The 12,783-nt window shown below is 46.1% G+C and overlaps 4 protein-coding genes across 4 annotated transcripts; 1 reads left to right on the top strand and 3 right to left on the bottom strand.

The window, feature by feature from the left end:
• Nucleotides 1–86: 86 nt before the first annotated feature.
• PENARI_c002G03952 (agmatine deiminase family protein) lies at nt 87–1,154 on the bottom strand (the record flags this gene model as incomplete). The annotated part of the gene is made up of 1 exon (XM_022627407.1): nt 87–1,154. One exon carries the CDS (start codon nt 1,152–1,154, stop codon nt 87–89), a length of 1,068 nt encoding a protein of 355 aa, XP_022492842.1.
• A 586-nt stretch (nt 1,155–1,740) lies between these two features.
• Nucleotides 1,741–3,467, bottom strand: PENARI_c002G10931 (MFS transporter; the record flags this gene model as incomplete). The annotated part of the gene is made up of 6 exons (XM_022627883.1): nt 1,741–2,225; nt 2,287–2,389; nt 2,439–3,103; nt 3,162–3,219; nt 3,275–3,295; nt 3,357–3,467. 6 exons carry the CDS (start codon nt 3,465–3,467, stop codon nt 1,741–1,743), a joined length of 1,443 nt encoding a protein of 480 aa, XP_022492447.1.
• A 1,096-nt stretch (nt 3,468–4,563) lies between these two features.
• On the top strand, nt 4,564–5,166 carry PENARI_c002G12148 (uncharacterized protein; the record flags this gene model as incomplete). Its single annotated transcript, XM_022627974.1, has 2 exons — nt 4,564–4,572; nt 4,636–5,166. The coding sequence occupies 2 exons, from the start codon at nt 4,564–4,566 to the stop codon at nt 5,164–5,166; spliced, it is 540 nt and encodes a 179-aa protein (XP_022492416.1).
• Nucleotides 5,167–10,120: 4,954 nt separating this feature from the next.
• Nucleotides 10,121–11,807, bottom strand: PENARI_c002G04632 (uncharacterized protein; the record flags this gene model as incomplete). The annotated part of the gene is made up of 7 exons (XM_022627454.1): nt 10,121–10,180; nt 10,246–10,602; nt 10,667–10,903; nt 10,971–10,990; nt 11,053–11,454; nt 11,526–11,634; nt 11,739–11,807. The coding sequence occupies 7 exons, from the start codon at nt 11,805–11,807 to the stop codon at nt 10,121–10,123; spliced, it is 1,254 nt and encodes a 417-aa protein (XP_022492774.1).
• Nucleotides 11,808–12,783: the final 976 nt, after the last annotated feature.

The raw sequence follows: 12,783 nt of genomic DNA, 5'->3' as shown, positions 1-12,783 counted from the left end.
CGCATTAATTCTGCACAATGATTCGTATTCCATTTGCGACATAACTAACTGACCAACTGTTCTCCCACAAGACCATGTCCATGAATTCATTGGCCAGGGTTTACCATCAGTACCTGCTGAGTGACGCAGTGCAGCACTCCACCAGTAAGGGGGATTGCACTGGCATACACCTGCCTGATCGCCCGCTCGGGAAGCAAAGCCTGCAAGATCTCTAATGCATTCTGATCCCTTTCTTCGTCACCAAATTTCGGGATAATCAGACCGTCATTCACGAAATAGAAGTTCACATAGCTCGCCGACAGCTCATCGTGATCAGACTCCACCAAGCCTCGTGGGTCCGGCTCCTCAATAGTGTGGACCTCCAAGCGCCGACCCTTAGCGTCCGTCTCACGGCCCAGAATCTCGCGGATCTCTGCAGAGAGCTCCTGCCACAGGTCAATGGCAATGGCGTGAGGTTTCGAGTACGCAATCACCCCAGGACGCACGAACCTCGCCTCAGCATCCATGTGCACATCGGTAATGTCCACATTGCGCCGACCAGGGAACCAAATCACCTTCTCAATGCCGAGCAGCCGCATCAATTCAGCCTCGATTTCAGCCTTGGACATCCCCGGGTTTCGCTTGTCGCAGACAATACTACTCTCTGTGATGAGCATTGTCCCCTCGCCGTCTGTAACAAGACCGCCGCCCTCAGCCCGAATCGGAGCGTCGATTCGCGTAACGGAGCTGGGGATGGAGTCATGCTCGATAACCCATCGCGCGAATTCTGTGTTCTCCTGTAGTGCATTGTCATTCATCAATGGCCATCGCTGACCCCAACAGACCACGTCATCCTCGGGCTTCTTGCCACCCCACTCGTTGAAACGGAAGTTGAGTGCAAATCGTTGGGTTGGAAATTCCCCTGTTGTGTCACGCACATAGACTGGTCCGGTGTCGCGCACCCAGCAGTGGTTGATTGGACACGGGATGAGGGTTAGTCTTGATGCATCTTTGACAACGGGTTTGACCAGGGACTCCGCCAATTGGATGTCTTCGGGCCGCACGTACATGCGAACGGGCTCAAATTCAGTAATTGTCGCCGCTAGCTGAATAAGTTCGTTGCAAACAGCATCATACTTTTCTGGGGGTAGGGAGCACCGAGATGGAAACCCCATGATTGTTGCTTCATGGCGCTCTGACTCTGCTGGGAAGATGTATCTGCCCTGCTGGATCGTGTGTTGACTGGTTCCTTTTGCAGTATGTGAGAAGGGGAGTCGGCCGTATGATATTGTACAGAGTTTTGAGAGGACCTCGCGGAGTCTCTCGAAGAGATTCATTGATTCGCTGGTGCATGTCACCATCCTGCGAGCCTCAAGATGGAATGCTTGGCTTTTATTAAACTCGCAATCCGGTTGCCTTGATATTCGTGGATTTTGTGCATCATCGACTGGAGTAACTATGACTCCTCGACGTTACGCACAGTTGCCAAGTTATTTGCCTCCAAGCTTATCCTGCAACTCGAGAACGACAAGTATCTCACTCGTGTATTCATGAACTGTCAAGAAAGGGTCTTACAATCCGCAATGCAAATTGGTTTCTTTGAGCCAAATTGGGTATCAAAGGAGTCTAACCGCCTGGCAAACAAGCTTGAAATTATGAGTCTTGCTTACACTACTTGCCTCTTAATTATCTAGCAAATGTAAGTTCCCGGATGGAACAGAAATATTACTTTTGTGTCACTATATACAGTCCAATGCAAGCTTACTCCGCCAGCAAGTGTTCCCGTTCCAATTCATCGTCAGCAGACTCAGTCCAACTGTCTTCTACGACAGCACCGCTGAGGAGAAGCATAGGGAGAGCAGTGACTGCAGACATGACTCCCAACGCTAATGACATAACCTTCCAGCCGTACTGAACCTCAACTATTCCACCCACCATCGGACCCAAGGTAAGACCTCCAAAGTGTGCCATATTCTCTAGGCTGAAAGCTTGAGCTACGACACCTTTGTCGCCGAAGATGTCAGGATCTGCGGCTTCCATGTCGTCCAGAACACGCTGTATCTCGACTACGAGAGCTGATTCGCTTAAGTCGATGCACATTCCGATTAGAAACAAAATCACACAGAGTAGAACTTTGTGCGGTGCTGAGTTGCCTTCTACGAAACGAAGACAGATCAACGTCGGCGCTAGGACGGTGAAGCTTGTGAATGCAATTATTCGGGACCCGATACGGTCTGATAAAAGACCTGTGAAGCGGATGAGAATGAGCTTATGTTATAAAAAGGAGCTGATGGTTTAGATGCTCACCGAAGAATGGTTGGAAGATTGCAGCTGCAGCGCCAGGTAAGAAGATCATACCGGCACCTAGAACATTCCAATGAAATGTATTCTCGACGAAGATTGGCAGAGTCTGTATAGAGCATCAGCGGGAGGCCGTGAACATCACATAAATCGCATACCGCATCAAACGCCGATACCACAAGAGCGCCAACTATCACAGCCCACAGACTGATAAGAATTCTTGGCTGTCGCAAGAGCTTCCCCAGAGCAAAGGTTCCCTTGGAGATAATCGTAACAGAACGAGTCCGGTTAGTGATAGTCCCATATGGCGGCTGCTCAGAGACATAACCATTCTCCTCAGTAGGCCGTTCATTCTCAGCAATGCACAACCAACGCTCAGCAACTCTCTTCTCAACAACAGCAAGTCGCACGAAGAAGTCGAGAGCGACTATCCCAACAGCCATTCCAAAAACCACATACAATCCTCCAACTTCATACACAATTCCACCGAGCAAGGGCCCAGAAATGAAGCCCAGTGTCAGGGCAGTCCCAATATACCCAATCATCTGTCCAAGGCTAGCTTTATCAACTGTATCCGTCACAATCGAAAGACCAGCTACCGATACCATTGCCGTTGCTGCACCCTGGAGTACACGCGCAACAACATACCATGCCACCGAGCGTGAGGCCATGAGTATGATCATAGATGCAAACAACAGCACGAGCCCAGAGAGGTATGGGCCCTGGCGCGTCCCCGAAGTGTCGAGCATGTATCCGAATAGTGGACTGCATATAAGTGCTGCAATGGCTTCTGAAACGAGGAGGACACTGTTCCAATACTCCCCTATTAAAACGACATTGCATTAACGTCTCTATCTTTAGTTCTCTTTAGAAACACTTACTGTCTTCAAAGGCTATCCCAGCTCTGGATACCAAGGCACTTGGCATGACGGGGACGATCTGCAGCCAGTCAGGTGGGGATCGAAGGTCTTGGTCTGGCTTGGAGCATGGGTACCATGGCATATAGGAAAAGGTCCTGGATCAGTAAGGGTTAGCTATATCGTTCTTTGTGTTTTAATCTGGATTGAGGTAGATACCGTAAACATCGACCACGAAACTGCCGTAACGATAAAGGACTGCGACGACCTCTGCGGTAACAGCCACGGTCGCTGATCGCGAAGCTTCAAGAATGGCTTGGACCAAGTCATGATGGATACGGCAAGTGCGAGCCACCGAACTGACTTGGTGATAATGGAATGGGCAACAACCCCGGGGAAGATGAAGTTTTAGCAACGTCGGGTCCCAAAATCGGGCAAGTGGCCTCGTTGTCCTTATGTTCTCTTGGAGCTGTATGCAGTCCGAGACTTAGTTTGCATTAGCATCCGCGATATGGCAAAGATTATTGTCGGGAGGGGCAGTGTGTACAATTCTGGCTGTGATTGCAATCAGGTTTTGCGCTAGATGCTGCAAGGGCGATCCCATGATCACCGCTAGTTCGTGGCCTTCTATTGTTAGACAGATAAGAGAACCCCATCAAACCTTAGGGAGCGACTTGCATGTCCGTCTGCTTATGCCATTCGAACCCGCGAAATGCTCTGCAGAGACATTAGTTCTGTCTCATCGGTATGTCGATCGGACTGTGCCCGGGACGTTTCCACATTATTTGACCATTTTATACCTTCCGAACTGTCATTACTAAGTCGTGAGAAACCCTCTCCAACGTTCGTGAATATTCAATCGCGATTCGGATCTCCGGCGGCAGTCGCGCAAGCAATTGTCTCAGTATTCTACCATGATTTCCGGTTCTTTTGTTGCTAAAGCCTGTGTGATATCGCTCTTTGTCGGATGCTTTCGTACAGCAAGTGTATTCAACATTGCCAAGAAAGGCGTATAAAGCCGGAGGTCCAATAAGCGCTCAATAAGCGCTCAGTGATTGTGACTAGGTGCTCACTGATTACTTAGACTGATCAGAGGCTAATGCCGCTATGTGTAGTTATTTACGATAGAGCTCTGCTCCACTCCGAATCAATCAATTAATTGACCTATGAATCCGGTATATTGTATTCATCTACTGGTATATTGTGTGCTTATTTACTAGGCCATTGTACCTTTATTTCTTAGCCTATTATGTATTCATTTAACAGCCTATTGTACTAACATCCTTATTGATGGAGCAGTAAACAATATGCCCAGGCATAGTTTGAATAGTGTTCAATAGTAAAAGTACGAGTGAATAATATGTCGATAGGTATATAAGATAACTGCAAGGTCGAGTTTCAATACATCTCCTCAGATGTTTTCAACATGGCTTTGGTAAGTCAAAGATTCCACTTAGGCATTTACGAGATTTCGGGTCGCTGATGTCAATATTATCAGAATTATTTCGATATTCCCGCCATTCAGCGAGAGATCAGCCGCGTTACTCGGGCTGGACCCGAGAGTGTCCTGTATGGTGTCTGGAACATCATCCTTACATGGCAATTCCCCGTGCAACAGGGCTATGTGACACGCCCCCAAGACCGTCATACCAGCCAAGCGGGGCAGATGGGATTTTCAGATTTGCATACGTACCAGTATCCGTCTGCACAACAGCGTGCGAACAAATTTCTGATTGTGCAATGCAAGCGGACTGGTCTGGAAGGGCGAGCCGCTACCTGGGACGAAGGTGTACAACAGCTCGATCAATATCTTTCTGCAACCCACCGCACCCCGCATGTCAACCGAACACCGGTGTATGGGATAGTTGCTGTGGGCATGTATATGCGTGTATATGAGTACGACGACGCAACCAACAGTGTTGGGGACATTGTTCATCCCGAGGTCCCCCCTACAGATATAGGCTTGCACCTGAAGAATGATTGCATTGCTATCCAACAGATACTCGACCATATCAAGGCCAATCACTGAATACATAGCTAGTCATATAGGCATGCATCGATACTGAATAACAGACATACTTGATTTCTGTCTTTGGGCGTGCACTGAATAACTGTGAAGTAGGAATGGTAGCTACCTATTGTAAGAAAAGTTCATATTGAGTAGCTAACACTGGCCATCAGCATTAGAGTGGGAATTCCTCTTCAGAATCTCCAAAATCGGCTTGCCATCTTGGCTTCTATTCCTCTGCTCTGTTTCCGTCTGTGTATATATATAGTCTAATCCATTTGGTCAGTTATACACTGAGGGGCTGACTACCCTAAGCTATGTTTCTGAGAACAGAGAGAGACAGCAATATATATGGTATTGATCTAGCTACAAAGAAGGGAAGAGAGAAACTCTCAGTTATCGAACTAACTAGTTACGTGAACTAGCCTGACACCCGAGGCACCAGTTCCTCAACATTTTCCTTCCATCAACCAGTCCTGAGATATTCAGTATTGGTATTAATACCCGATCTGATATTATACTAATAACGAGGAATTCATGACTTCTATAGGAGCATTTGCTAGGTCTTATTCTAACATCCTGTACTAGATAGGCATTTTTTTACTCTTTTTAGCTCTATCATCTAGCCAGTATGAACAAAAGGTTCTAATGTCGCGAAATCTGGCCTTGTGAGCTACGTCCCAACGGCTTTACTATACAGATTGTCGGAATAGATGGAGCTGCAGTCAACAAATTCGATAGAAAAGGACCCCCCAATCAAAGAAATTGCAGATAGAGACTGATGAACTAAATCTAAGTCGAACGCATGGCAGTGTACGAGCTCTGAGGAATTCGGGAAAGGATGTGGATTTTTAGCATCGTTGGTTAAATGGATTCATTAGAATGGTAAAGTGCCATAACTCGATCTGTCATAAAGCAAGAAAGAACGAGGGAACCTGTGATACTACCTTCCAGCAAAATGTCTCTGTCGAATTTATTGAAGATTTGCGATGATTTCCCTAATTGGTCCAAGTAATCGCTCGCGGTGTGCCAATCCACTGGAGTTATACCATTTATCGGAAAGAAGGGCCATCAAACCTAGCCACAAGAGCTGCCAGTCCACTGAATCAGTCTCTAGTAAATCAACCTCGAAGAACAAATCACGTTTGGATTGTAATCGGCTTCTCCAAAAGGCATCTGGTAGATTCAATGCAAACACGGATAACATATTACGCATATTCTGCACATCGGATTGAGTGTAGATGATAGGGCAAATGATTTCCGCCACCAGAAGGGAGATTTCGAGTGGAAGTCTGTTGAGATAGGAGCTTTTGCGTTTTCCAACCATATTTTGGGCAACTTGGATCGCATGTTGAAGCTCGGGTATAATCCATGGATTGACAAAGACATCACAGCCGCGAACGTAGCTCTCACATCTCACGTATGGAACCCCGTCGAGCTGGGCACGAAATATGGTATCTGTGTCATAAACACCCCATCCTTTTTTATGGGTTTGCCAATACTGCATCGCGGCCTGAACAACTTGACCAAGTGTCTTCTCGATCAACTCTTTCCCTACCAGATGGCCAAGGATCTCCCAACAATAATAGTGAAACACATTTCCCATATCCTTGTCTTTATAAAGACTTGGATGCATCCAGTAACATCTTGGATGGAAACGTGTGAATGTTGTATCATCATACTGTGGTATCGCCTCTCGTCCGGAAATTCGTGCGGTGTTTTTGTCTTTTGGAAGCTGGTACGGCTGACCACTGATAGGTGCAACCGAGCCAATTCCCGTGAGATGATATTTTGAGGAAAAAGCATATCTGAAAGCTTGGATTTACTTTAGCTTCAAATTTAAATGTTTCTATGAGAATGTCAACTTACCCCCTCGCTGATAGCAAGATGATAACCAAGGAAATTTGGAGAAAACTTTATCCTCCACTTCGGTCGATGGCACGAGAATATGCTCAGGAATCGGGAGTTTGCGATGGATTTCCCATTGAGACTCCTTGAGCACATCCAGGTGATCGCGGCTCAGTGTTCCCCCGTCAAACGTCAAAATGTATATACCACAAAATAGACAAGTTGCTGAATAATTACGAGGCTCATCGGATTCTGAGGGTTCGTTCGGCATTTTGCAGGGATAAAATATTGCAGGGGTAAAAGAAAAACAGTATAGGAGACAGCCCTGGAGGAAATAAAAGACATGGAGAGTAAGTAGGATGACGAAGTAATGAGCGGCACTATCGGATTTGGAACGTGAGCACTCTAGGCCAAATAGAACTATAACCTTGGAACTCATCTTTTGATCGAATAGACATGTCATAGAAGGATCAGTCTTCAAGGCACAATATGCAGCTATCATTCACTTAAAGATTGGAATCCCACAGGTTGGTATAGAAACAAAAGTCATCCACCGGGATCATGAGATCATAAACACATTATATTCCAAAAAGTTTCAATATAGACAAACGCCTGGCATCATAATATCAACATCAAATCATAGTAATATACGCTTCCAAGCTCTGCCCAAGAACATTAATAAACGGCCACTGAGTATTTGTTCCAAACAACCTAGCCCACAGCTTGAGAACAGTCAGTCCCAAAGAAGCCGGTTCCAGATCTGGCGGCGCCTCGCCGTCATCCGCATCACTCATCATTGTCCCATGGTTGGCCGTTGGCAGATTGAGAGGTTCATATGTTAGCCTCGTCTTTTGCCCCTTATATTGCTTACTTCTATATCAAAATTCATCTTTGTATCCTTCGGCGAGCTTGTATATTGCGAATCAATAACTCTATACTCTAGGGACTTAGGGGCCTAAGCCCTTAGACTTATAATCTTCGTAGAAGCTAGGGTAATAGGGATAAATAAGCGATACGTATTAAAGGACTAGTTGAATTTGTTAACACTTATAAAGCGTGTCAAGCTTTTTGTTCAATTTCTCAAGTATATTTTGGTTTATTTCTACCACCAAAGCAGAGGATTTAGTAGCTAAGAATCGAAAGAAGTCCGATACGGTGGTTGTCCTGAAGCTCCTCATTTCTCGGGGCGCTCCAATCACCGCCATCATGTATCAAGATCATCAGCCTTCCTGGAACATGAACCTTTTTATGGGAGAAACTCCTCTCCACAAGGCAGTATTCCTTCGCAAAATCGACGTCATTAATTGTCTTCTGAGCGAAGGAGCAGACTTAAACATCAGAGATGTCAGGAATCGAACAGTTACACGATGTGCGGATGAATATCTTCGAAGGGAGCTCACAAACAGCTCACAATACTACTAATTCCGCGTTGTCCGAAATGCCATTGTACCAATGATTCGTATAAGTATTGATCAGAGTTTCCATGTTCTGAGATTTTTCGCACCATCATGTGAAGTTATATCCTGAGCCTAGATATGTACAGTGTCTCTAGTCGCGCTATACATAGTCAATGTCGATTTGGTAACATTTTTCTCTCACGTGCAACTGTAGTGGCTCCTAGGAGTACGTGTGAAGCTTAAAATGTTCCCAGGAGCAAGAAGGAAAAACGCTCTTGTTCCTAGGATACTCTGGAGGAGCCCTCAGATAGGTGAAATCCACTTCTGAAGGCTAGCATGTTTCGCCAGGACAGTTTCATGAGTCGATACTTAGTTGATGGCTCTAAAGTGAAATTTTATGATTCATAATACCACCAAGAGTATTGTGGCTATCTGTCTCAAAGCAGTGGCTGTGCAAGTTCAACAGAGCCCCTCTAATTACCTTACATTGGTAAATGTCGCAATTATCTTACGAATACTGCATGAAACCGGGTCTATAATCAATCCGAATGGCTTTCGGGTAAATAGTATATCCGGAGGTTAGTCATATAATGTAAATTGCCTTACAAATAGCAGGAAATAGGGGTAATGCAATACAGAGTCATTGATATCTCCAATTGGACGGATACGGTAGAAATCGTGACACGCTCCATGCTCTGAGCCTTGCCCTCAAACCATTGAGCCTCACCCAGCCGCAGCAGCATCAGGGCATGAGTCTGATAGTGGGACACCTATGGTCTTTGACGAGGACTTCCGTGGCCCACCCATTGTGTTTTTGAGATAGCTTTACGATAATAAAAAAAAAAAAAAAAAACTCTGAATATATTTCCGGAGCTAACCATCCGTACAGAAGAATTTCCCTCAGTGAGATCTACTTTTGTACTAAGCTACCTTAGCTGCTGCGCTTTGGGAACTCAGATAAGTTATAAGGTGTCTTGATCGCACATAAACCCCATTACGCTCGCATCCTCTCTTACACATTTCCTGTCTATCGTGCCGTACTTGACAGTGGGATCTCGTGGGACTGCTGTTGTCTGGTGGGAATACTGTTGTCCCGTCAGACACTGTCTGTCTCCTCAGATACTATTTACACTATGGATCATCGTATGCATAGTTGCGGAAGGCGGCTGGGTCGGACGTTAGTCAAAAAGATAACTTTTCTGTTGGCGAGTTTCTACACGCTAACTGGCCAAAAAGGAGCAATGCTAATTCAGACAACGAATTGCAAGCAACTGCCAGCTGGCCAGATTAGCAACTTTAGGCCAGGCATGGACATTGTGCTACCATGAAAACTAAAAAGAGAACGCCCTATAATCAAAACTGCCACAGGTTTAAATTTGATTTTTTTGGCCAGAAATATTCTTGATACAACAGAGTCCTCTATTAAACACTCTATATTTATGAGATATAGCGGGGTTTGAATCCATATGCTGAGGAACTTCCATGATCGCGTTCGGTCTTTATCAGCAAAGCCTTCTCATAACAAACAGAGCTAAACTTTTAGTAGAGGATTTTCTAGAGTTTTAGCATCATGCAGAGTTTTGAACCTGTATCAGCTCTTTGAGACGTAATGACAAATTTAGGGCGCAAAGTAAAGGTGGATATACGGTCATCTAGTCTATTGGTAATCTCCAAATTTCATGAACAAAACGAAAAGAGATGGGAAACATCTGTCATCTGCGCTACCTAACCTAAGGTCCAAAAGTTGCCAACCCCTTGGCTAATCGCTGAATCTGAGTCACATAAAACCCCTGCAGAGACGATATCGCCGTCAGCATCAGACTCTCGACCTTCTGAGAATATCAGGAGTGCTTACAGTTTCGACGCCTGCACCCAGCGCTTTCAAGTCCAGAAACTTGATCCAGCCCGGCAGAGGTACTTTGGCCAGCACCAGTTGCGCCTCTTCATCGGGAACCGACTTATCCAGAAGGAGCTGTGGGAATTTGGGGTTGATGACGGCTGGGCGGCCGATACCCACAAGGTCTCCCGCCTTGCTGTGGACAACTGCTTCAGCACCTCGCCGGCTGCGGATTCCTCCGGTCACCATGAGAACGAGATCAGGGAAATGTTTACGGATCTGGGTCGCGAAGTCAATGAAGAACGCCTCGCGGGCAAGCGTGCGCTCGCTCTTTTTCGCTTCGACCTTTTTAGGTAGGTGGTCACGGCCCATCATCTGCCAAAAGGTAACTGGTTAAATACCACAACAGAACATAAACGTCAGGATAAGATAAAAGTACCTTCGGATCCTCGGCAGAACCCCCGCTGACTTCCAAAAAATCGATCCCAGCCTTGATCAGGAGCTCAATCTGACGCACTGTGGCGTCAAAATCGCCCGAGTTGTGATCTGCCGAGTTGAGCTTGATCCCGATACAGAACGTGGCTGGCACCACAGAGCGGATGGCTTTGATGATCTCTACGACAATCTTGGCTCTCTTCTCAGGGGTGCCTCCGTACTCGTCGGTGCGGAAATTGGTCTGTCAAACAATGTCAGTTCGCAATAAAAAAGAGAAGCCATGTTGTGAGAGGCGACGTATCTCATACCTTACTGGTGAGAAATTGTGCTATATAAGAGTATTCCTAGTTAGTATCTTCAGACGACAGCTTTGAGAATAGATCAGCGTACTGAGAAGATACCCATGAGCGCCATGGAGTTGAACGCCCGCAAAGCCACTATCTGCCATGAGACGCGCCGTGTCAACAAACAGATCGATAACTCTCTTGATATCTTCTACTGTCATCTCCCTGGGTGCACCAAACACCAGCCATCGAACGAACTTCGCCAGCAAGCCATTCCCCATATTCATTGGGACCGCACTGGGGGCCATCGTCTGGGTGAATAGGCCCCTGCGACCTGCTCCTCGCACAGACTGCCGACCTGGATGGCAGATCTGCACAATGGCTGGCGTGCCTTTTTTCTGGCAGGTGTCGGCAAATAGACGCCAGATTTCAATATTCTTCTTCATGTATGGGCCTGTAGAGGGATCTTTGGTACTTCCTACATACTCCAAATCTACCTGGACGTTACCTGAATGAGGGAGAGTCAATAATTCCCACTGTTCTATATATGTGAGTGAGATCTTGTCCTTTCTTTCTTACCTGTCAGAATGGCACCCCAAGACCCTTCTGCCCATTTGCCATACGCTTCGATAAAGTCCTCATTGGGTAAGCCATCTTTGGGATCGGCCATCATTTCAGCCATGGCGGCCTGAAATTTACTCTCAAGTCAGCCAGGGGATAGTTCTCATGCCGCCTCGCGCTATGCGCCCCTTCCGCATTGAACAAAGAGCGTGATTGCTCACTTCTTCTCACCTTGACGAAACGGTTGGGGAGTTCCAACCCGCATGGGAGTTTCACGGGGTCAGAAAGGGCCAGCGCCATGTCGAAATTATAGCACGGATGCAATAAGTGAATATAAGGTTGGGGGGAGGGATAAAAGTCTAGATGAAATGCAGGGCAAAATAAAAACAATCGTCCGTCAGACGACTTCCTCCCTCTGAATTGTGTCGGACAAGGCAAACGCGATAGGTTGCACGCTAGATATGGCTCCGAAGAAGCATTCTGTATATAAACTACATAAAAGAAACAACGTTATAATTAGCGACCCTAGTCTAGTTTCGCAGCAGCTATCGACCTTGCTGAGAAAGATTTCATCCGTTTTGGTCCGGATATCATTTCGTCGTCCGGATGACGAAATGATATCCGGACCAAAACGGATGAAATCTTTCTCAGCAAGGTCGATAACTTAGTTATGTACCTTGGTATTACGGAGTATCCGTCCGTCACTGTACTAAATATGATCTATATATCATGTTTTTTCCACGCTAACAACCTAAATAGTGGAACCCACTTGGTCCGGTTGACTAATTCGCATCAAGTTTAATTATCGTTTTCCAAGGTGCAGACGCTTGACAGTGACCTTTAAACATGGAAACATTTCGCTTCGGTCTCTGGTTCCTGTGGAGGAATAATAATATTGGAGGAAGTTTTACATTAACTGCTTTAGACATTTGGCCAGTGTATCCGAATACAGAATTTGCGTATTTAAATTTTTTGCCGGTCAATTCCAAGCTGCTGCGAAACTAGACTAGGGTCGCTAATTATAACGTTGTTTCTTTTATGTGGAATAGGAAAATGGCGTACATCAATACTTTGTACGTATCAGACCACGGGTTTTCGGGATCGTGACATGTGTTCCTGTGGCCCTAAAAAAAAAAAAGGCTCGGCATCCTCGACATCCGTTCCAAGACCCACAGCTTAGTCAGGCCGTCCGCTGACCCGCGGAAGCTCATTGGTCGCCGGGATTTTTTTAAGTTTCAAGTTTTACGGCTTCACCGATAGCGTGCGATCCACCGAA

The sequence above is a fragment of the Penicillium arizonense genome (assembly GCF_001773325.1).
Source record: "Penicillium arizonense strain CBS 141311 chromosome Unknown PENARI_contig002, whole genome shotgun sequence".
In the NCBI taxonomy this organism is placed as follows: Eukaryota; Fungi; Ascomycota; class Eurotiomycetes; order Eurotiales; family Aspergillaceae; genus Penicillium; species Penicillium arizonense.
The sequence above is the reverse complement of the archived record's forward strand: the minus strand, read 5'-3'. Positions and strand labels throughout refer to the sequence as shown.